The 24,047-nt window shown below is 38.7% G+C and overlaps 2 protein-coding genes across 9 annotated transcripts in view; one reads left to right on the plus strand and one right to left on the minus strand.

Moving 5' to 3' along the window:
• The first annotated feature begins 612 nt into the window (after positions 1-612).
• Positions 613-14,606, plus strand: CBR4 (carbonyl reductase 4). Of its 4 annotated transcripts, XR_011919952.1 has the most exons (7): positions 613-660; positions 2,585-2,726; positions 3,667-3,784; positions 7,699-7,835; positions 10,085-10,219; positions 10,941-13,048; positions 13,126-14,606. XR_011919952.1 is itself a non-coding variant. In XM_072406031.1 (6 exons), exons 1-6 carry the CDS (start codon positions 628-630, stop codon positions 11,117-11,119), a joined length of 744 nt encoding a protein of 247 aa, XP_072262132.1. In that variant the 5' UTR covers positions 613-627; the 3' UTR covers positions 11,120-14,606. The 4 variants fall into 4 exon arrangements, 3 of the variants coding, with proteins under 3 accessions (XP_072262132.1, XP_072262134.1, XP_072262133.1); XM_072406031.1 differs by having other exon boundaries at positions 10,941-14,606; XM_072406033.1 differs by having other exon boundaries at positions 656-675; positions 10,941-14,606.
• The window catches only part of PALLD (palladin, cytoskeletal associated protein), a 200,237-nt gene continuing 190,284 nt past the window's right edge, over positions 14,095-24,047 (minus strand). For all 5 annotated transcript variants that reach the window (XM_072406027.1, XM_072406026.1, XM_072406028.1 and 2 more), the window contains 4 exons: positions 21,329-21,536; positions 18,298-18,463; positions 17,638-17,771; positions 14,095-17,260 (listed from right to left, as the gene is read on the minus strand). In XM_072406027.1, coding sequence (XP_072262128.1) covers positions 17,100-17,260; positions 17,638-17,771; positions 18,298-18,463; positions 21,329-21,536 — 669 coding nt within the window. In that variant the 3' untranslated portion in view covers positions 14,095-17,099. The remainder of the gene's footprint in view (positions 17,261-17,637; positions 17,772-18,297; positions 18,464-21,328; positions 21,537-24,047) is intronic.

A 24,047-nucleotide genomic window follows, 5' to 3' on the forward strand; every position in this document is an offset into this window, starting at 1 on the left:
TTGTCCCAAATCCGTCTTCGGGCGGATCTTTCTTTCCCTCTTTTTCCGTGTTTTTGTTGCTACTTCACCCAACCCGGGCACGAGATGGGAAAAAGACTTGCCGATCTCACTGCGCATGCGTGACAATGCCAATTTTTTTTCCTTTTGATGAAAGGGCTCCTTGCCTGAGATGTTCGGGCACAGAAGGAGCACGAAAGAGCCTCCCGGGATGTGTGATGTAGGTATCCTAGGAGGCTTTGCACTTCCATTCATTCCCGATCGCCTGAGCGATCGAGAACTAGGGGGCAGTGCTGCACACTTTTTTAATTAAACCAACAGAATTTTTACCTTACATAAAAGGGTTGTTTCCCCTTTTATGTAAAGTGAAATTTCTTCTGAGTTTAGGTACGCTTTATTGGGACCACCAACGAAATAAATTGGAGACTGGAGGAAAGGGTGCAGAATTACGTTTTTATTAGTGACATACATAAATACACTTTTATAGAAGTTTCAGCAATAAGTCTGTCTCGGGGTGACCCGGCATTTAGGTGCCAGACTTTGCCTGTTAGATTGGCAGTTGTAGAGAAATCACATGATATAGTGACATCATCGGGGGCCAAAGCGAGGCTTGGAACGCAGGAAGAGCTCATGGGACCAGTGTTTACACAGGCTGCTGCAGTGGTAAGAACATGAAAGGTGACTGCATGGGGGGAGAGGAGAGCATGTGTCACATATGAGATTGCTGCAGAAACTCACTCACTCTGGGTAGATTGTGAGGTTTAGGATTTCAGAGGACTAGCCATTAAAAGAAGTGGTAAAAGTTATTAATCTTTATACATTGTGATTTTTTACTTTGTTCTGCTCTGTTTGTATTAGCCATAGAATGTACATGTATGTTGTGGCTGCATGTCACATGGGCTCCCATTACATGCCTGCAAGGTCACATGACCTATACCTGTCCCAGGGGTGTAGTGGGCCGTGGCCTTACTTTTCTGGGGAATGGGCACGCGTGTCTACTTTTTTTTTGCAAAGGATTCTTTGGTAGTCCACGTCTCCGGCCGGTCCGACCCCCCTCCCCCCGCAGGGGAGAAGTAGCACACTGGAGGGGGGAGCGACCCGGCCATGTCCCCTGTACGGATTGCAGGCTAAGCGCGGTGGGCGGCTTGTGTCTCTGAACACAACTCGTATCAGCGATGGGGGACACGTAGGCAGGGGTGTGGTGGGGCGGGTCACGTCATGTCCCCCTTTCCTTTTGATTACACCCCTGACTAGTCCAATGTAAAAGCATGAGCAGTGTAATAAGATCACATTGGGAATGATTTACTAAATCAATGTAGATGTTATTTACTGAGCTGCTATAGTAAATGAATCATTACCACGAACCACATATTGCAAAACTAATATAGCTTAAACATGAAGACGTACATGACATTCTAACTCCAGATACTATATTATACCAGGGTTGTCGGAAATAATAATTTTCTTGAATACACTGGTCCTGATCACGCTGACTGGGTAAACATTTCACTGGTATGAAATCAAATAATAAGTTGCTTAGTATGAGTTGGTTAACTCATACTAACTTCATACCTCAATCATTTTAAGTAAACAAATAATCATGAAATGCTTTTATTTATTTTAAAACTGCTCTAGAAAATTTGCAAAAACATAAAAAAAGGATAACTGGTATTGTTATTAACATACATTTATTTGGTTGGGATGGGAGCACCATTTGCCAATAAATGTATAAACACTGGTGAAATAAAAATGCAGGGCACCTGCAGATAGTGACCAGTAAGATTATTTATTTTTATTTTTCCCAAACCTGAACCCTAAATGGCTACTATGAACAGCTATTCATCCCATTATCTTGGAATTAATAACTAGCTAGGTTAGGACTCTGCAGAGCCTTTGCAGCGCTAGGTCCCAGGTTCAAATCTCGGGCCAGGACACTATCTGCATGGAGTTTGCAGGTTCTCCCCATGTCTGCGTGGGTTTCCTCTGGGTTCTCTGATTTAACTAACACTTTTCAAAAACATGCAGTTAGATTAACTGGCTCCCCCCCACAAATTAACCTTAGACTGTATTAAAGACATATGACTGAGGTAGGGACATTATATTGGGAGCCCCTTTGAGACTATGGACTTTGTACAGCGCTGCATAAAATGTCAGTGCTATATAAATACTGTGTATTAATAATAATAACTAGTGTTAATTTTTTAATGATAAAATACCATGTGGATATATTTCCGCCATCACCTGGCTGATCACCTGTTATTTTACTTTTTGATTTAGAGGGATCTAATAATAAAACAGTGAATATGACATTCACTAAAACATACTCTGGTGGGTAATCAATTATTAATAAATAAAACACAGGCTTTTCACTTTTTAAATAGTTCTCAAAGCGTTCTCTTGTAGTTTCTAGCTTGGTAAATTTTATAAGAGCTCTGTCATGGTAAAGGATAAAACGTAATTTTCTAAATTAGAGAAAGTTGTTAGACATTATAAGATAGTTATAAAACATTCAAACATTTTGATTCATGTTATCTTTATTTTCAAACTATTATTGTTTTCCCATTTGTAATGTTGTTGTGTATTCTAGATGACTAAAGTCTGTGCGGTCTTTGGGGGTTCCAGAGGGATAGGAAAAGCTGTAGCCAAGTTATTAGTTGAAGGAGACTATAAAGTGGCTGTTATATCAAGAAATCTGGAGGCTGCCAAAGCTGCAGCTGGAGAACATGGAGGTATGTACATTGAAGGTAATATGGATTTGTGTTTGGTTCGGTGATTTAACAAGTCACTGACTTTGTGCAAAGAAGAGGAGATGTCCTGGGCACATAATACATAGCCATGGAGCAGTATAGGTATACGTCAGGAAGCAACCAGAAAAACACAAAATTTAAGAGGCACTGGAACTTTATATCAAGGCTACAATATCAGAAAAAAAAATGTATGGTATCTTGAAAGTATTTCTGGTGAGGCAACTCACATTGCTGGTCAAGGCAAAAATTGGATAAGTAAATGTAGACAGCAGTTCCAAACCATGAGATAGCAGGGTCTAAAATGTATCCTTCAACAACAGAAATATATCTGACACACTTCAGGGGTCCAGCCTTTCCTTCATCAGGGCTTGGTAGTAATACTGAATGAATTCTACTGTCAGTGCCAAGAGTAATCTCTGCTGGTTTTCCATATAAATGACCAGATCAGTTGACATACTGGTGGAGCAGTGTAGTAGTACACTGGTGTGTTTAGAACGGGCATCTTGTCATTTTGTAGTCTTTTCCAGTCTTCTCATTGTTTTAAGCTGGGTGGGAAAAAGCTGTAGATGGGTGGTGGCCCCTCCATGACAACTTTTTAGTAACTACGCAAAAACAGCCGGTTGGTCACTGAAAAGTTCCAGGTGGTGCACCCAGCTGATAGGGCCTGGGGAGAACGCTGCTTTTCTATTTTTTGTATGGTCATTAGTGGAAAAGAGTCCCCGTAAACAGAAACAATCTTAAACATAATGGGTGTTTTTTTTGGTTGGTTTGGTTGTTTTTTTGACACATCAGTTTCATATTTTGCTAGCTGTAAAATAGCATTGTAACAACCTCTGATGTACCTTCATTTATCGCTTGTTGGTGAACATGTTGTTATGTATGGTATTCTTGATATATCTTTTCTGTGTAATCTGTTGTACAGCTCATCTGGCTCTTAGCTGCGATATTACTAAAGAACAAGAAGTACAACACACATTTCAAGAGATTGCGAAAAATGTTGGTAATGTTAACTACCTGGTCAATGCTGCTGGCATAAATAGGTATGTCTTGTATAGCATACTGGGGATGACACTTCTCTTATCAGCCATCATTGTGCCAGATTTGTGCTTTGCAGAACTAGGCTCCAGAATTCTCTTTCCATAAAAAAAAAAATACTTTATTATTAGCCTGGAGTTTTTATGTTCTTGTGTTTGCATGCATGTTCTGTGAAAGCTTTGGAACTGTTCTACATGTCTGTCCCTAAATAAAATACCTATGGTTGGATTGTTAGACTCTAAGCCCATCTATTTATGGACTTCTGGAAATGGGGTTATGGGATTGTCCAAAGCAGTGGTCCCCAACCTTTTTGGTCCTGCGAACCACTAAAATCACCAGCTCCTGACCGTGCATGCGCGGGGAGCCCGGTGTCAATCAAAGGGGAGAAACCTCCCCCATAGTGATGTCATCATCATCATTATTATTATTATTATTATTATTATTAATAAACAGGATTTATATAGTGCCAACATATTACACAGCGCTGTACATTAAATATTGATATAACTTCACCCACTCTCTCATCGGAGATCTGAGCCACGGACACAGCCCACCCACTTCCCTGAGCCTGGGATTTGTGCCAATGACGTGTTCTGTGGCTCTGGCTGGTGCGCCCCGCCAGTGGGGTCCTTCACCTGACCCCCCTCAGGGGTGCACTGGCCAGAGCCACGGACCACCAAAATTTTCTTGCGGACCACTGGTTGGCGACTGCTGGTCTAAAGTGCTGTTAAATACAGGAAATAAATACATATGTGTGCAGTGATCAACCAAGAATTTTTTTTAAGATGGGTGGGAAGAAATAGTAGGTGGGTGGCAATCCCAAATCTTTAGTAACAACCCAAAAACAGCCAGGTGGTTACTGAAATGTGCCGGGTGGTGCGTTCAGCTAAAATGGTCTGGGGAGAACACTGTGTATGTTACATTCTGTGACCATGTGGCATGGATAGATCTTTGGTAATTGGCCACTGGGTGGTAGAATGAGTCTTATTTTTAATATGTTTCGCTCATTTCAGCACATTAAAATTAAGACTCATTCTCTGCCACCACCACCGCCTAGTGGCCAATTAATCTTACTATGCATTGAAAGGATCAATACATAGGGATTCACATGCTGTGAACAAAACCACAGCCATATTTTAATAATTTACAACTGAACCCCTAGATGTAGATGTGTTTGACAAAAATCTGAAATGTGCCGATTGCAGTAATAGGAAGACAAAGATAATTTCTAATTGGTTGAAAATGGCTACCCATCTACTTGTTTTAATCATCAAGCTTCGACATTTACCTTTTACAAAGCCATTCAATGATTAATTCATATATTTATTAGATTTATTCGTCAGCAGACTGAGGTCCCTTGAATGAATAATAATAATATTGAATAATCTGCAGTGCCAGATTCCACTTCAATCAATCCTTCCAATCCCTGGTTTAAATTAAACATTTGTGATGCAAGTGAGTAGCCTGAGTTATGGCAGTAAATGCTTTTTTTTAATGTAAATTCTTAACCTTGTCACCTTGCACTTTTTTCCCTACAAAATAATATTTTAGTCATTTGCAATATTCCTTTGAATGTGCTAAGTATTTGACTAATCCAGGATGAGTGAATTACCTAGCACAGTATCTCTTTTCTTACATGTCATTAAATTTCATACATGTCAATTTCTGTGTGTGCTGGCCAAGCTCCTCCATCCCTCTCCTTCTCCTCCCTTCCCTGAAAAATATTTTATGCAGCTAGGGGATTAGTTTGACTGCCTGTAAGGGGACCACTGCTTCCCCACAGGGTCAGTGACCTCAATCTATAGCTTGCTGGTTGGAGACAGACTTTTCTGTCTGAGTGGATGGGAAGAAGTTGTAGCTGTGAGGTTAAAATGTGGGCATGGCAACACAATGACAAATTTAGTGTTCCAGTTGTTGTTGCCATAGGAATCCAGCAACCCCTCTAATCCTGCCAGCTTTCCACCACCCCCATACTTTTTTACAGCTTGCTCACTCCCTTGTTATGTCCCATTTTTCTATTTCTTTGTCTTATGCCTCAACTGTCCACAGCCCTGTATTGTGACCCAAACATAGCTGGGTGGTTACTGAAAAGTGCCAGGTGGTTCGCCCCAATAAAAGGGGCTGGGGGGAACACTGTAATATCTGATTTAAAAAGAAAATAACTATAGGATATTAAACATCTTTGTTTTGCTGCGTGTGGAATGCATTTAGCTGATTTCAACCATTGAATGATTTTGACTTCTAAATGGCATTATAAATTCCTGCATCCCTACATTTTAAGTTATTGTATGTAAGACAATTAAAGGATTTATTCATATGACTTTACTTTGCAGAGGTTGTGTCTGGTGCTGTGTCAGCACTTCCCTGCTGCGGGAGTCCTGGTGAGGATGACAGCTTAGGTTGGGGGCCGCACATAAATCATTGCTACCGAGTGTCTTCCACAAGAGTTATAGAGGTTTATCTAGACACTCCGTCTCAGAGCTGCCCTGGAATGTTAATTGTTTTATATTTCCTTGGCGGAAGACATTCATACACTGATATTTCACTTTCTAAAATTAAGACGTAGGTATACATTTTTTTGGAGGTTTTTTTTTTACTGAAAAAATGTAAAGTATTAAATTTGTTACCTAATTTCTATTTATTTTTTCCTTTTAAGGATCTCCTAACATAGAACAGTTTAAAAATACATAAAAAGAAAACATTGCCTGGCAGGGAATCAATTACTGCCAGTGAAACACATGCATCTGGAAGATTCTCCACCAGGGAATGTTTTAGTGAATGTCAGATCCACTGTTTTTATAAATAGACACTTCTGTGTGACGTTGGCTACAAATACGGGATTTCATAAATACCATTATTATTACAGTATTTATATAGCGCCAACATATTACGCAGCACTTTACAAAGTCCATATTTATGTTACTAGCTGTCCCTCAAAGGGCTCACAATCTTATGTCCCTACCATAGTCATAAGTTACATTCTAAGATCAATTTTGGGAAGAAGTCAGGTAACCTAACTGCATGTTTTTGGGAAGTGGGAGGAAACCGCAGTGGAACCACACAAACTCAGGGGGAACCTGCAAACTCCATGCCAAGAGCCCTTGCCAAGATTCAAACCTGGGATCTAGCACTACACAGACCAGAGTGCTAACCACTGAGCCACCGTGCTGTTGTCACAAGTTCTAAATTCACCTCTTTGTTTACTTTTTAGGATCTGCAGACAGCATGCTCTTTTTGCTTCAATTCACATTCAGCTTTTTACAAGTAGCTTATAAAATAGGAATACAGATTGCAGTGCTCACCCAGAAATGTATTTAAAATGGGTGGGAAGACCCAGCTGTTCAGTAATCACCCAAAAACAGCTGGGTGGTTACTGATACGTTCCAGATGGTGCACCCAGATAAAAGGGGCTGGGGAGAACACAGAATGGATGACTTCCAGTCTTTCATGTTATTGGAGTTTTAACCTTTTATGTAATTTCCCAGTGTGACCAGAAGGTGGTGCTGCCTCCTTACTTTAGGCTGAATATGCTCTTTATTGGCTATACTGAACTTTTTAGTGTACTTTACTTATTACATATTTTTGTAGTTTCCATGTGCTTACTGTCCAGAGTTATGTGATGGATGCACGTTACACTCTATGGGGAGATAGCAGTAGTATATTATGTTTCTAGAGTGTATAAGCAAACCAGAGCACCTGGTGGAAAGTCATGCAAACACTGGGAGAACATACAAACTCCATGTAGAGAATATCCACAGTACGTTTCCATCTCAGGGCACAGAGCTGCAAGGCTACTAACTGCATGCTGCCATTATTTGTGTACTGTATGTGCAGCTACAAAATTTTGTTGTACCATGCAGGTAAATGCTGTGTTGTTATGACTGGCAAAATAATAACAAGTATGTAATCATCATTCTAGGGATGGACTGTTAATAAGGACCAAAGCAGAAGATATATTGTCTCAGCTCTCAGTCAACCTCATAGGACCAATGAATACTTGTAAAGTGGCATTGCGAAGCATGGTCCAGCAGCAGGGTGGCGCGATTGTCAATATAGGTAATTTTCTTATAATCATTGTAGCTGTGCTTGAAGGTTGCGGGTGATCTTAAGGGCCAAGCTCTTCTGCAGCCTCTTGTAACTCTTTAATGACCAAGACAAACTCTGTAGATGTTTCTTTTTGCAGATCAAAGCACAGCTCACTCCACAAGTTAATAAATGTCTAGGCTCCATAAGGTTTTTTCTTTTGCTTTGTTTGTGAGTAACTCAGTGAGGATTTTATACAGTAACTGACACCCACTGCCTAAAACTATGTTTAGACAAACATTTGTCCTAATTGCATTTATTTAAATAATGTACCTGTTCTGACTTACATACAAATTCAACTTAAGAACAAACCTACAGTCCCTATCCCGTATGTAACCTGCCTGTACTACCTGTATATAAAATGGAGAAGTGTAGTGTGTATAAAAAAACTCTGTAGGGATTATTTATAAGCTTCCTTCCAGACGTACACCTATTGTTTTGGGCAATTTGGACTGATGACAGGTCCTATATAGAAAAGAGCCTGGGAGGATCAGCTTTTCTGGTAGCTGAAATGTGTCCCCTGTACCCAAATATAACCACTGAGTGACTTAACGGAGGGCGACACAAAGGCAAATGCCAGGTTATTGTAACCACCAGAAAACAATGGGGAAATGTGATTGGTGGAAAAGCAAGGTACAAATATGGATCTCCTTCAGCATTCCTATCGCAAATTGCATATTTAGCCACTTCGAGGCCCTTTATTCCAGCACTATGTGTTATTTAGTATCAGCAGCAGTATCTGACAACTGATTTGAGTGCTTTTGCAGGCAGTTCGTCCTCCAGAGGTGGAAAAGCAACTGCATGACCAGAACGACTTCAGGATTATCACTGCAATCCGCTGCAACTAAAGCCACATAAAAACATGAACAAAATGTTAAATGGGGTCAGTTGGGAATTATTTTGTGCACGCGTTTGCATGTGGCGGTAGTTGCAGTGCATTGAGGTGCTAATCCTGGAACCGGTTGAGCCACTGCAGGTCTAAAATGGCCCCTATTATACTTTAAATCAGACATCTCATCTGGTAGCCCCGTAAAACTGTACAGAGAATAAGTTAAATGTTCAGCTCTTTCAGATAAAATTGTAGAATTTCATCCCTTGATCCACTGCCGAAGTAGCATTTTACTAGCATTAATCACTAAATGTGCACGCTGTACACCAAAACAGCATGAGTTTTAGCAAACCATTTATCTAAAAATATTTAGATAAATTGTACAATATTCCTTTAGAAAATCCGGATTTAATCACTTTCTATAGATTTTCTTACTGACGTGTCATATATCAAATGAATTAGAAATCTTATTAGATCATCAATAACGTTTTTGGCAAGCATACTGGTGTCAATGTAAGACTGAGCAGACAAGTGATCCAAATAACAAATATGTCAATCTGATAACTTTTACTAAGCAGATGTCTTTGCCACATTCATATATTAAGAAATTATTTTCCACAAATGCAATGACAGTCCTGTGTCAAAAGTCTGTGCTTTATTGTCTGCATACAATTACTTAGGATTCTGAACAGATGAAAATATTCAGAATGTTCTAGTTTTGAGGCTCTAATAATATTTTAGTTCTGTGATATAACATTGCTTTGAGAAGCTATGCAGCAAATATTACCATCAGAAACAATGCAGAGATCTCTATCCAGGTATGAGCTAGCTGTCTGTATTTCTCCATGTCCTTGTATACTTCATTACTAATTTAGGACACGTGTAGATAAACATAATGTATATGTCATATTATATATTATATATGTCTCCATAGGAACAGTTTGTGTTCCTTATAGCAATGAACCGGAATCTTTGTTTCTTTTTTAACTTGCCAATTCATATAAAAACTTTATAGTCTGCAGTGTCAGCTATATTTTTATTTTTATCTCCATTTTTTTTACCAGCTGTGCTAGGATTTATTAAAAAAAAAAAAAACTTGCATCTTTATCTTCATTGAAGAACACTTAGGTGTCTGTTATAAATGTGTTAACACAAGATTCATTTTTTATTTAGACCAATGACCACTCTTAGAAGCTTGTTTGCCATAGGTTATAAAAGTGAGCAAACAAGTGGAGAATAAATCCACTCTTTGATAAACAGGCCCCATAATATATGAACATCTGACACCTCTCCAGGGAACAAAGCACATAAATGTGGACAGAATGTCACATGACTTGTGAGAACATGACCCAATGCTGTGATATTGACTGTTGGCTCTTCTGTACACCTGAAGGCAGCGTGGTTGGTCACAAAGGAAATGCTGGACAAAGTGTTTACAGTGCCAGCAAGGAAGGCTTGGTGGGATTCTCCAAATCTCTGGCTAAAGAAGTTGCAAAGAAAAACATTCGGATTAATGTGGTTGCCCCAGGTAAGGAAGTCTTTCTGAACTGCTGAATGAGTATAACAAACCCCCCAAAATTTCCAGCCTTTCATAATCAAGGATACATGTTAGAATAAAAACACAAAAAACAGCACTTCTTACCCAGTTTTTATTTACTGGACACAGTGCTCGGTAAACTCTTTATCAAGGTACCACCAATGAAATGTTGGACACAAATGTTTACATAACTTCAGCTAGTCAAACACAGGACACAGCTAATCTGTCCTGCAGACACAGCCATCACCCAGCTGTCTGTCATTCTAGAAAGTTCCTCTATCATAATTGGGAAAAGCAGTGGTCTGATCACATGATCAGGAAATGCTAGTTTTTTGTTTTTTTATGGTCGTTTTTTTCAAAAAACAGAAGAGCACAGTAACATGAAGCAGGCACACCTGGGGTCGCTCTTCCCAATATAGATTTCACTGCATTTGCAATCAGATGCTGTACCATGGTATATATGGTGGAGTTTGTAGTATGCAGGCTTAATCCAGCAACGGGATCCCTAAATGGGCATGGTACATACATTTTATGCTGGGTTCAGACCTGTAGTTTATCTGTAACATTCCAAAGAATTGGCCACAGGAACAACACTATAAAAAGAAAATAATCAAATGTTTTGATTATTTATTTTTGATTTATGCTGTAATAGGTAGCAGCCATGGATTATTTTTGCATATATCTTGTGTTGACATGCATACATTATTTTTAGGATTCATTCACACGGACATGACTTCAAGCCTGGACAAGGACTCTCTTAGCCGAAATATTCCTCTGAGCAGGTTTGGTGAAGCGGATGAAGTGGCCCACGCTGTGGCTTTCTTGTTAAACTCGCCGTATGTTACCGGCCATGTTTTAGTGGTGGATGGAGGGTTACAACTCCAGATTTAATTTGTAATATGTGAAGAAAAGCATACATAAGGCATATTTTAATAATATGATACTGTTGCTTTGACAGATAAAGGTGACAAAATATTGAACTGACCAAGGACTTGAAATCTTCAGTTTGTAAAGACAATGATAAATTAAGGAAGCCAAGCAAATGTGAAACCGATGCTCATAGCAACTGCTCACATTTAATATAAAAGAAGGAATCTAAAATTTTTGTCCATAGAAAGCAGCTTTGCACCACTTTTTGTTAGCCCTCAAAGGATTTAAAATGTCAAACAGCAGCAACTACTGTGAGACATTATGTCTAATTTATTACAGATTTTCTACTCCTAAAAATGTTTTCATATTTGTTTTTAACAAAACAATAAAACTGTAATATCTCTGAAATCAACAACAAATGGCCTCTGTGTGACCAACAGTAGACACGCTCAGAGCTATGTTATTATTATGGGACGTTAAGGACACCAATGTGCCTTGTAACATGCATTATGTGTATTAGTGCACTGCAACACGTGATAACACAATACAATGCCATAATAGAAACATTATTTTAGGTCTGTTGTGATGCATTAGCGGCTCATTCAAATAAATTGTCTGCTTTAACACAATGCGCTGTAATGGGCCCATGTGGTATAAATGGGTCCTTAGCAATCCATATTGTTCTATACCTTCTCGATAATGAAAAAGAATATAGTGAGTGTAAAGGCTGCATTTTTTTTGATAGGTCAGTAAACTAGACCCTTTGACTATTTCATTGCTGTCTGTGCCCTTGTTGAGAATAACAACCCCCTTTATTGTTGCTGACCATGACAAAAAGTGATGGGAAATGCAGAATTTTAGAGCTGTCATCTGAGCAAAAGATGGAGGTACAACAACCAATGGGAAGAAATTTTCTGGTAACATATACACTAAGACGAATATTGTCCTCACCTCGTGTCTTATAATTTCTTGTAGCTCCAGCACAGGAGGTGTCCTAGTATGGCAGAGACAGCAACGAATAATATGATGGAGGTTTTAAGGTTTCCCAACTTTGCTACTTGACTTGACTACACCACCACTTCATTGGAAGGAAGTCTTGCTTCTTTAGTGGCGGGTGTCAGAGACAGACACAAATCTTTCCAATGGAAATTACAAGTTGCATGCTAGTCAAGTTAATCATGCTGATTCTTTGGCTTTTAACCTATGACTTTCTTTTTTTTTTTTTTTTTGGTTGATGATTCAGAAGTATAGAAGCCAGACATCAACATTTTCAGAAGGAATCCAACAATAGTATAAATGCCTACATGGCAGCTGTGCCTTGACAATGTTGTTATGGGGTGTCCCAATTTGAAATTTGCAGCCTGCTCTGGCATTGCTATTGTGAATTTCCACATAAAATGTTGGTAATGAATTCCAGAAGGTTATTAGAGCACTGCTAATAGAAATTTTAATCTGACACAGGATTTTGTTTATTGTGCTGAAATAATGCAGACTTAATTTGTGATTTAATTTGTAATAATTAGCTTTTGTTTCAGCAGCTAGGATTATTTATAAGCAGCTATTAGACCCAATCCATTCAAGGTGCAGAAAGTCAGCAGTCCTGTGTGCAATGTATTATTAATGTATAGATTTCTGGCAGGTAAAAGGCCTCTTCATGAGGTAAAAAGGCTATTTCATATTTGAGTTTCCATAAGTCACCTTTACTAAGAGGCTTCTTTTATCCCTAAATTAAAAGTGCAACTAAAGTAAATTATGAATTAGGGAATTTTTGCTGAAAGGGACAGACGATGTAGTTCCTAGCTGTCAGATCACGTTCTTCAGCTTTCAAAATCGCAGCCATCAGCTGGATGCATGTTCAGGAGTTATGTCATCCTGGCCTGGCCAATCCGGACGGCTGAAGATTGCAAAAAGGAAGAGAAGATGAAGGCGCCCACAGCACTAATGGAAGAGGTGAGTATAATGTGGTTTATTCCCACTTCAAGTAAGGAGATTTTTTTCCAGATATGTGAATTTGCCTTTTCCCACAGGGCCATACCCAGGGGTCTGTGTCCAGTGTGCAAGCAGGACAAATCCATCTGTCAGTGATTTCTAAATGATATCTGAAGCATCTCAAGCTGTCGCCATTTACACAAGCCCAGAGCCCATACCAGGATATTACTGATACATCAGCTTTGTATAGCATTGTCTTTACATATTTATTATTATTATAAAAAAATACCCAGAGCTGCAGCGGCACAGTGATAGTCACCACTGGGAGTAACCACAGCGGAGGAGACACGCATATGACGTGTCTGAACAGAGTCAGATGCTGAAAATTCCTGTGGTGTGGATGGGTCTACAAGAAGGCAAAGGCTAAAATCGATGGTGTGATACTGGTATGTAGCATTAATATTCCTTTACAGTCATTTTTTTTAATGATAGATATGGAATACAGCGTTTTAATTTTAAATTAGAGCTCATAAAGCGCAATTTGATTGGCTTCAGCTTTATTTCAAATGCCCATGTACTTGTGACTGCAACCCAAAGCCTTATGTGTGTCATGACCTACCAATGTTCAGGAAACCCCACTAATATTGGAGCGAGGAGGCTTTGAGAGCTTTATGCTTCAAAAAAAAACTTTCCATTTTTTAGCCCAGAGGATGCAAATGGTGAGGTTTGGGCTTTTAAATGAATCTGTCACTTTGCCCCAGATAAAAGCCAAATACCGGGCCTTAAACTGGCAATATATTTAGTTTTTTAATCAAAGTAGTTCATTTGGACTAAGAAGGTTTTTACATGTGTGTTTTCTATGCAATACTAAACAAGGCCTTGCTTAGCAGCTAGTGGGAATGGAAAATGGCTTTATTGCCTAGCAAGAATAGCTGCTGATGATAACAACTAAATACTACAGGAGGATAATGTCAGCCCTGGGATAATGATAGTAACACAGCCTGTGTGCACCTGATACTCTCAGAAATGTCAGTCCGCACATAACACCAAACAAAGAGGGAAATCTATATTTTGAAGAAACAATACTTTATTTAAATCCTTGCATAGCAATTATCATAAAAACCTTACCCCAGAAAACTATGTCTTGTTATGGAACAGACACTGTTAAACTTCAACTGGTCTCGTCTAATGACATGATCCATACACACACAGGCACTTTCTATAAATACAGATACATGGTGGTGGCAGAATAACACAGGTGAACTGAATCATTTCCTAAACAACATTAATAGATGTGGTAGTAGATGTTAATAATGTATTTTTTTTATTTAGGTAGAAGAAAAGGGGAAGCAATGCAGTCCATGTGACAATATGATATGTAATACAATACAGAGCCTATGCAGCCATTCCAGCACAATGCAGCATCATATTGTGTGGCCTATACACGAATACAGTGTGACCAATCCTCTTCTTTTTATACTTATGGCATGTCATGTGTCTTGGTGCAAAGACTGCATAGCCTGAAAGACACTGACATTTATATATAAGTTGTAGACTGAATAAAGCACATATTCTCATATTCTGTATTATTTATCTTCAGTACTGGTCAGGGCTCTGTGCTTTAACGCAAACGCACGAAAAGGAAAAAAAACTCCTAAAAATGAATAAAGAACTGTATACAAAAAGGCTAATGACCCTACAGTAATACATATGGTGAATTCATATATGTGTAAAAATACATATGCAGTGTAGCTGCAATAAAACAGATATTGATATATGTGCTATGTAAAGGGTATACAGCGTTTTACACCCCTTTGGCAAAGTACTCTTGTATCATTAACAATTAAATCAACGTGTTTGGAATATATATGTCCTCTCTTGTTACAGCAGGAGCTATTTCAATGAACCTTTCCAACTAATATTAAGTGAGGTTTACAGGAGTATGCTATACAAGTGGAGTGTTTGCTCACATGAATCTTTGTAATTCATATTTGCATTTTAAAAACTGCTGGTTGGCAATTTTCATAGCAACACATCCACTTTTTCTTTTTTAATTTATCCCCTCCCTAATCCAAGTATTTCCTGGGAATCGCTACACAAAATGACGGTATTGTGGCTTTTATGGATAAGTCAAGCAAATAGGCAATCAAACAACATGAATTTCTAAAAGCATGCTGGCGTAAAAATCCTACCAATGATAAATATAAACAAACATTTTACAGTCCGTACAATGGTTTGGGATTGTGTCCTTTTCTCAGGGCAGTTCTCCACCAGCAGCAGACAGAAGAGATTTTGGCCTTTTTCCTGGCAGTGTTTAAATCAATACTGAGAGTAAGCTAACCCACAGCTTGAATGTAAACGAATGTAAACCTTCCCACTATGGTCTTGGTGTATTTCTGTTACTGTATGGTTTAATAGACACCTTAGGTAGTAAACAGCTGTGTAAAGGGGTGACTTCTACTGTACAGTAAAACGTAAGATTTTGGTTCCACCTTTGTAAGGTGACTGGATAAATAAAAACAATGGTCTCCCTAATAGGCATCCTGGCTTATAACCTCAGGAAAAGGTCATTGGCAATTGTAGGTAGTAGAGGCAATAGCACCGAACAGGCCAAAGCTAGAACCCTGATTCCAGCATACCTTTCCTCATCCTACCAATGGAAGCATTCTTATTGTAAGCTTAATTGCTGGAAGACAATTTATGCTCTTGTCTGTGTTGCATCTATATACTTAACTGCTCACATAAATTATTATGGGTTCTAAACTATAAGTAACCTTCTGACATCCAGAAACATAATGTATAGCCATCTTGTCATGTAACACATAATATGCAACCAGCTAGACATCTGATCCTTCTGATATAATGTATGCGGTGGCAAACCGCATTTAGTCCTCCAAGTATGAGGGGGACAATACAGGCTTTCAGAATTGTAAAAGGTAAACCACTCAAACTGTCATTTTCACTTGCACTAATCATCTAGCTCCCATTCACAAATTTCTCTTTCTTACATGGAATCTGAGCAATTTTGTAGATTCTTCCTGAAACACACAAACATGACAAGAGACACAGAGTACAGTAATGACCTTCAGAATGGAAGGTCATTCATTGCTGTTCAAAGAAAATCCTACAATTCATTATTGGAGAGAACTTTGGCTTTATGTCAGCGTACCTCATTTTTTATGTGTGACAATGAAACAGGCCACCCAAGAAAAGCATGAGAGGTCAGTTCAATAAGCTCTTCTGCCTGGACTGTGGTAGAAGTCCTGCAGTCTATTCATGAATACTATATATCGGAAAAGTGCACAAAGCATAATGTATATTGTTGTATAAATAATAGCAAGAGTTTTGCTTTCTACCAGCTGTCCCTAGCCATCTAAATGTCACATAATATTGTAGTGTTCATACACGCAGAAAACAACAAGGTGTACGCACAAAGCACAGAAAGGGTATATGCAAGTGGCATTATCTTCCGCTCTCTATACTGAGAGCTGTAAGTCCATAGCCAGCTTCTGAAATCATTGCTTGTCTTATGGCGGTTCTTGGCAGATGATCTCCAATGTTAGGTAACCCATAGTACAGACATGTATTACTTTTGAGCTAGTGACATACAATAAAGCAAACAATTTTGTTTCTAAACTCCTGAAGCATTATAGCAATTCACCTTAACAGCATTTTCTTTAAATATATATTAAAAAAAAAAACATACACTGTGTTTGATGTGCTGAGACAATAAACATTGCATATCATCCTAGACTGCTTTGAAGGCACTAGTGAGTTGAAGAAATCTTGTCTTAGTTTCTGAAGGCACAAAACAAGCAGAATACACAAGAGATCCTTTTGTAGAGCAGAAGAGTGAGTGATATGTATGTGCCATAAATACATAAGATACATCCCTGCTATCCTATGTTCTACACTGCTTACACAAAGTTATTGCGCAGTTAACTTGTCTCTATCAGGTTAGCTGAAGACAAGTTTTGCATTGTTACATGATGTGACACTACTGCCGGGTGACAGCTGTGGTTCTTGGTGACTTCTTCCAATGGCTGCTACAGAAAGTTCCCCTGTGTCCTCTCTACAGGTCATCACTTTCTACCAGCGCGGGCTGAAGGTGCACCGGGTTTGCTTCTGGCATGAATGCTGCTTTAATATCCAGGCCTTGGTCAGAAAGTGCTGCGTACCGGCTAGTGGAAGGCCGTACTTTTCTTGTCTTTGGAGTTTGTGTCTGCCACTGAGCTGTTAAAGAGAAAGAAATGTGCATAAACGTTTCAAATGCAGCTGACATCTGTAGGTTATACATATGGTATTGTTTGCTAAACTTGATACTTTTATGTCCCAGGATGACACTATTGGCTGTGCCCAGTGCTATCTGTAATTGTGCTATTTAAAGCAGTGACTTGGAACCCTAAATACATCACCTTCCTTCACTGTGACACATATATCTCTCATTTTTATAGCTTGATAGTGTCTTTCCCCAGGCCCTGTTAAATTTGGGTCTCTGGAAACAGTTTCCATGAACAGTATGACATACTGGCATTATCCAAGACATTAACACCAGTTAGCAGTGAAATTCAAATGGCCAGTTCATGTAGGTTATCGGGTTGTAAACTTACTGTGTACATCAAGCCTTGCAGTACAGGACACAATGCCGGCCTCATTCTTTGCTGACACAGTATACCAGCCAGCATCCTCTTTGGTGGTGCCTTGGATCAGTAGGCACAGGTAACCATAATGATCTTGATGCATGCTGAGAAAAGAAAAAGTACTTATTAATATCACACGCTCAATCGAGAAAAAATTATTTGCATATAGTTTTAGTAAATTATGGCTAAATCAGTTATTTTTATTTCTAATTTTTATATACAATATACAGGAGTCAGTGCCTAAAGGGAAAACCATGTTGCATGAAGAAACTAAAATCCTTTTTTTTGTTTTGTGATTGTGGGAAAGGTTTGAAAATGAAAAGAAGACAGTCCTATCACTTATACATGGGTGAATGATTGTGTTTTGAACATTAGCACACTATAGTCCAAGAGCTTACATACCAAAACCTAGATTACAATTACATCTAGATGTCAGATAAGTATGTAAGTTGGATGACTGCCAGCTGGGCAGCTATTTGACATATCAATCAGCAGGGATGAATAGACTGTCTACTATAAAATGCTTTTGAGTAATCTCACACTACTATGTCAAAAACAGCTTGTTTTTTCACATCTGTCTTTAACATTTCATATGTGGTAATCTAAAATTTGATGTAAGTGAACCAATACCTGACTCTGTCTGTGCTGTATGTCAGAGAATCATTTTCCTTCTTCCAGAATATCTGTGGTGGGGGACTTCCTAAGACACGGCATTCCAACCTCACTGGATATCCTTCTGTCACTCCTGTATTCTGAAGCTTTTCTAAAAACACAGGTGGCTTGTGGGCATCTCTTGCTGTTAGGAAATACAACAGGCAGAAGCTATTACCAAATATTATTACTTTAATTAATTAAGAATAAGAATCTGTGCAACATTGACAAAGGCCAAATTGGTATGACTAGATGACAGAGTCAGAGCATCTCCAAAACAGCAGGTCCTCCAGAGGTGTTCCAAATATGCAGTGATTAATATGAATCTAAAAAATGACCACCAGTGCCCAAGCAACATGGTCATCAGTACCCAATGTGTAGGGGTGGGGGAAGCTTGCCCATCTGATCCAATTCCCCAGAGGAAATACTGTGGAACAAATTGCTGAAAAAAACTCCATGATGCACATTAGAAGAAGGTGTCAGAACACACAGACCTGTGCACAGCTAAATGCACTTATAGTGGGCACACAAGCAATAAAATTGCACCATGAAAGAGTGGAAGGTGGCTTGGTCTGATAAATCATGTCTTTGTTTTAGATCCTGTGAATGACTGTGTGGATGTACGTCATTTACCAGGGAAAACATGCCACCTCTATGCACTATGGCAATCAGGGAATAACATTCCTTGGAATTCCCAGGGAATTAGCCCTTTAATAAATCAGTGGTTAACCCCAATGCTTTTTACCTAAATTCTTCTTCCCTTAGAAAATTTATTTTATTGTTTTTTATGCCAACATTTTGTAACACCGCTGATTTTTTTTATTAAAAAAGAAGCTTTGTACCAAAACAATATTCTAGTAATTTAATAAACTAGTCATAAAATAAAATTTTGCATTACCACAAAGGTTTGTAGTTAGGATTTTAGTTAACCCTAATTCCCTGAAGATTTACAGTTCAATGTACAAAAAATTTGCCCTATTATTCACTCAGATTACATCACATTAGTGTTGTATGTGTGGCCCCAAAAAAAGCAGACTCCAACAGAAAATCATATGATTACTTATGTTACATGCAACACGGGCAATCCATATTTGAGAATTTGATATATTTTAGCTCCATAGCTCCTCAAGTCCCATGAATGTTTACTTACAGCTGCAGCCTCTTTTCCTGCACCTCTGTTGCAAATGTATGAACAAAATAAACACTTCTGCAGATTTTCCTAAAACTAAATGTTACTTATGCAATAAATGAAGCCAGGAATGCTAATCTGGACTTGTAGCAAGCTGTATACTTGTCTATGGGAAAAGGGTTAATTAGTATCTACTTCCATTGTAGAAAAAAAAGCCTGTGCTAAAAACCATTCTAAATACACGGAAACCCTGCCAGGAACTACTACAGAGTGAGTGCAATACTTTCCAGCCTGTGAATAGATTTTACTTGGCTAAAAAAGTTCTGGAGGTGCCGCTATGTACAAGTGCACAGTAAAGACGGCTGCCTCTCCAGATCTGGCAGCATTTTTCATATAACCAGATATTGTAAACCAAATGCACTGAAATAGCTGTGAATTGTAATATTTGTGCCAAAAAAGAAACTGGGAGTCCCCAATCCTTGATGTTGGATTGGTGGACAGAAAACAGCGGATTTTTATGCCGTGTCACCATAGTTACACAATGAACATTCACAATGAAGAGGCTGAGACTAAAGGAGGAAATGTGCTACAACATGAGAGTCATTCCTTATAAAAAATCTGATTTTTGTACTAAAGATTGAAACTGCCTATTATAAGAGCACGTGTACAAACCATATGTATTATATTCGGTAACCTCAATCCTGAAATTTATTTTTCCATAAACTTCCTTTTTTCTTATAGATTGAGAATTGGAAGATGTTTGCTTAATTTCAACCATACAACCTTTTTATATGAAGTAAACGTAAGTTTTTCTCTATCTCAATAGTTACCTCAGCTTACTTTAGAGAGGATTTCCTTTAAATCAGACATCACCTTTGTTCATATGTAACATAACCTATTATCGAGTCAAGACTATATAGTTGTTGAGTCCAGAAGGGTCAAAATGGGGATCAGCAGCAAGTGTGTGTGTGTAACATGTTTTTTTCTTTATACATATTTCTATTAACAGTTCATATATGTCTTATATTCTCCCCTAAGGAAGCCCAAGTGGGTGAAACACGTTGAGACTCTGTTCTGTTGGAAACATTTCCCTATAGATTCATAATTTAGGAGAGAACTATAGAAACTGTTTGGTTTAGAAGGATATCCCAACTAATTCCACCGGAAAAAGTGGAACTGGGAACTATTTCTCATGTAAATATGAGCATTATTACTTTTTCACAATATGTGATGCTATTACAATTTTTATTTAGACAAACAAAACTCCTCTTTATTTCTATTTATCATCATATTAACACCTAGGGGTTGGCAATATTTATCTATTTGTTTATTGGAGACAATTTACATGACTTTTGGATGAAACATTTTTAAATAGAGTCTCTAAGTGTCATTCAAGGTTTACATATTCTTTAGGTATAACCTTCTCTAAACAGCTGTCAGAAATGAAGAATGGGTAAGTGGAAATATAACTGATCGGCATGAACAGCTGTGTCTCTCTTTTCTGTTTCTTCTCTCCCTCTCTTTCTCTGTTTTAGCCATCTTCAATCAGAAAACACATAAGCTATTGCGTGACTCAAGAATATTTATTTTGTTGTTTAAATCTAAACAATACTGAACACTGGAATGCATCACTTTGGAAAAAGTTTTTGATTATATTCTGTGTTCCACTGTGCTGCTTATACTCCCCAACATGCTATTTATTAGGGAGCTTTAATTGACAGCACAGAAATCTCTGTATTCAGATGGATTTATTGGGTTATTAAGGAATTATATTTCCTAAATACTGTTTTTTCAACTCCAGAGTAACAATGGTCATATATCTAAATGAAATACAAGCTTCTGATATTAACAGTGAAAATCTTGGAAAAAAAAATCACTTACCAGCAACAATAAGTTCCAGGGTGAATGAGTTCTGCCCAGCGCGGTTTGAAGCCACACAGGTATATATCCCAGCATCTCTGCTGGTCACCGGCTCAATGATCAGGGAGTGCACTCCGTTTTCACGCACTAGCATCTTGTGATTGTTGTCTGGACGGACAGGTCTGCCATTCAGCTGCCAGCTCAGGTCAGGGGTTGGTAATCCACTCACCTACAGGATTTACAGGTAATTAGGCTATTTGTTTCATTCACATAAACTGTTGCTTACACTAAAATGCTACATGGTAGAAATGATGATACTATTACAAGATAGCAGTTAGATATTAGGAAAAAAATGTAAAAAAAGCCTCTCCCAACTGGTGGTTCACCGTCCAGTGTGGCCGACCATGCACCCCTTTAGTCAAAACTAAAACAACTTCCTTAAAAAAAGAATGTACATTTATTTACACAGGTAAATATGAAAAAATCCAATAATATGATGTCTTCTTCGGCCAACAGATGTAATTAATTACAGCAATCAATCATTTCAGTAGTGACTTCTACTTATCAGACAACTTAGTATGAGGTTTTCAGGGAGGGAGGGAGTTGGCACACCTTTGTTTGCCGTGCTGTCTGTAGTTATTCAGAGTACTTTGGGAGTCCTATGCATCTATAAAAAACACATATACTGTATATTCAGTATGCACCAACACTTTGATGTGCAATTGATACAGGCTGGCTCATTTGCTAGCATTGGCTCTTGTCCTTCACATACATGAATCCAATCTACCAGCCTGGTAGCTTGTTTGTTGGTGATAAATGTGTATCATGAATGCATCAATCTGCACGCGCCGATCACAATATTTCTCTTGTAAATGCAATCACTGTCACGGTTCAGTGCCACTGCTGATTTCACTGTTTATAAATAATGGGATTTAACGTACTACTAAGCAGCTTTAAGTGACAAAAGGCAAGGGCTGCTAATTTGTCTTTCAACACAGTCTGGATCTATTACCTGCTCTCTTATTATAATTGTCACAGGATTTGCTCAAGTTTCCTTTCCCATGGGAAGGTTTTAAGAAGCAGGAAGAAATGCAGAACAATTCTCTCTTTGAAGCATTACCTCATTACACATGTGCCAATAATCTCTAATTGCATTCCCCTGATGTTTAACTTTCTGAATTCCTCCTACATCTTATTAATCATGCAGAAACATCCTATGATATTTTTGCCTCCAGTGGTGGTTTAGCTTCCAGAAAACAAAGGCGGGTGGTCACCTGTTGTGCTAACACAAGGGTGTCAAACTCAAGTACACAGAGGGCCAAAATTAAAAACTTAAGACAAAGTCACTGGCCAACCTTGAAATTTATTGAAAAAAATTAGGAATTTTTTCCTTCTCATTAGATATAAACCCTTTTCATATGGAAACAAAGAGATTTTGCTTCACATTCAATCTGGAACAAGCTTGTAATAGAGAAAAAGTCATTAAATAAATGTAATTTAGAAAAAAAATCTTATGCTTTTCTCTATTTGTAGCCTTCTAAAATTAATTTCAATGGTAACCTTTTTGCACAGGCTAACAATATTCTTCTATGACATTCCAAACATTCAACTCCATGCCTTGGAGTAGCAAAGAAAACTACAGCTGAGGGGGAGTTACATTTCAGAGCTAAATCTTTGAGTGGCCTGCTGCTGAAACTCCCTCTTCATTGAAATAAGGCCGCTACTAAAATTCCCGGCATTATTTGCGTCTAATGTGGGGCCACGCATAGGCAGAGAGCCCACTTGTCTAAAGACGCGAATGATGCCAGGAATTGTAGTAGCAGCACTATTTCAATGCAGTGGCGGGTCAGCTGCAAATCATATTTAGAATTCTTTTGGGGGACAAAAAAAATTACATTGGGGGCCAGAGTTTGACACCCCTGTGCCAACAGTTGTAAAAACGTGTGGTGATATTGCACCAAAATGAGCCCAGAATGAAAGGAGATACCATTTATAAAAGGATGTCAGAAACAGGGAGAATACCTGACTTGCATTAAAATAGATTAAATGTACTAGTTCATAAATAGGTGCTTGTATGACAGGCTATCCTTTAACAACGTGTGTAAAGGTGACTGCACACCACAATATTTCCAATGCAATTCTTGAAGCAAACTAAATTCCTTGAAGCATCATCTGTGCAAAACTGACCACACTCACATTGTAACCTGAATATACCATATCCATTTTAAAAAAAACTTTTTCTGCCTGTATAGGCAATCCCAAGACACCATCATCCACGGTTATTCCACTGCTCCCCTGGGAACGTACAAGGGACAAAGCGCCTACCTGGGGTGTACGTTTGTCCGCATAGGGGACGCTCTCTAAACGCCCCCGATGACGGCCTATTGCTCCCCCGTATGACCCATTCTCTAGAATGGGGTCAACCGTTTTGGCGAAACTCGACAATCTACGGGTAAAGCCAGCAGCACGAGAGTTCTGATGATAGCATAGGGAATCCCCAATATCCCTGCTGTGGGACAACACCACCCACTATGTGCTCGGCACTGAGCCTGCACTGGCCCCGTGTGGAGCCTATCCTGATACCGGACTCTGTGAGGCTCCACCCCCCCATGCTTTTATTTGGTGGGCTTTACCTCCCTGACAGCCTCCTGCTGTTGGACAGACGTCCTTTGGTCATTTCTACACACCACAGGTAAGAGCAATCTTACCTGCAGTGCATACACCTTGATTGATTGAAATC

Source organism: Pyxicephalus adspersus, chromosome 3 (assembly GCF_032062135.1).
Source record: "Pyxicephalus adspersus chromosome 3, UCB_Pads_2.0, whole genome shotgun sequence".
NCBI classification, from domain to species: Eukaryota; Metazoa; Chordata; class Amphibia; order Anura; family Pyxicephalidae; genus Pyxicephalus; species Pyxicephalus adspersus.

What these genes read in the sequence shown, in the direction of transcription:
- CBR4 (XM_072406031.1), top strand. Translation starts at nt 628, where the DNA reads ATGGGACCAGTGTTTACACAGGCTGCTGCAGTG. An exon ending in TGGCGCGATTGTCAATATAG is followed by an intron (nt 7,836 to 10,084) that starts GTAATTTTCTTA and finishes GTACACCTGAAG; the next exon opens with GCAGCGTGGTTGGTCACAAA. An exon ending in GATTAATGTGGTTGCCCCAG is followed by an intron (nt 10,220 to 10,940) that starts GTAAGGAAGTCT and finishes CATTATTTTTAG; the next exon opens with GATTCATTCACACGGACATG.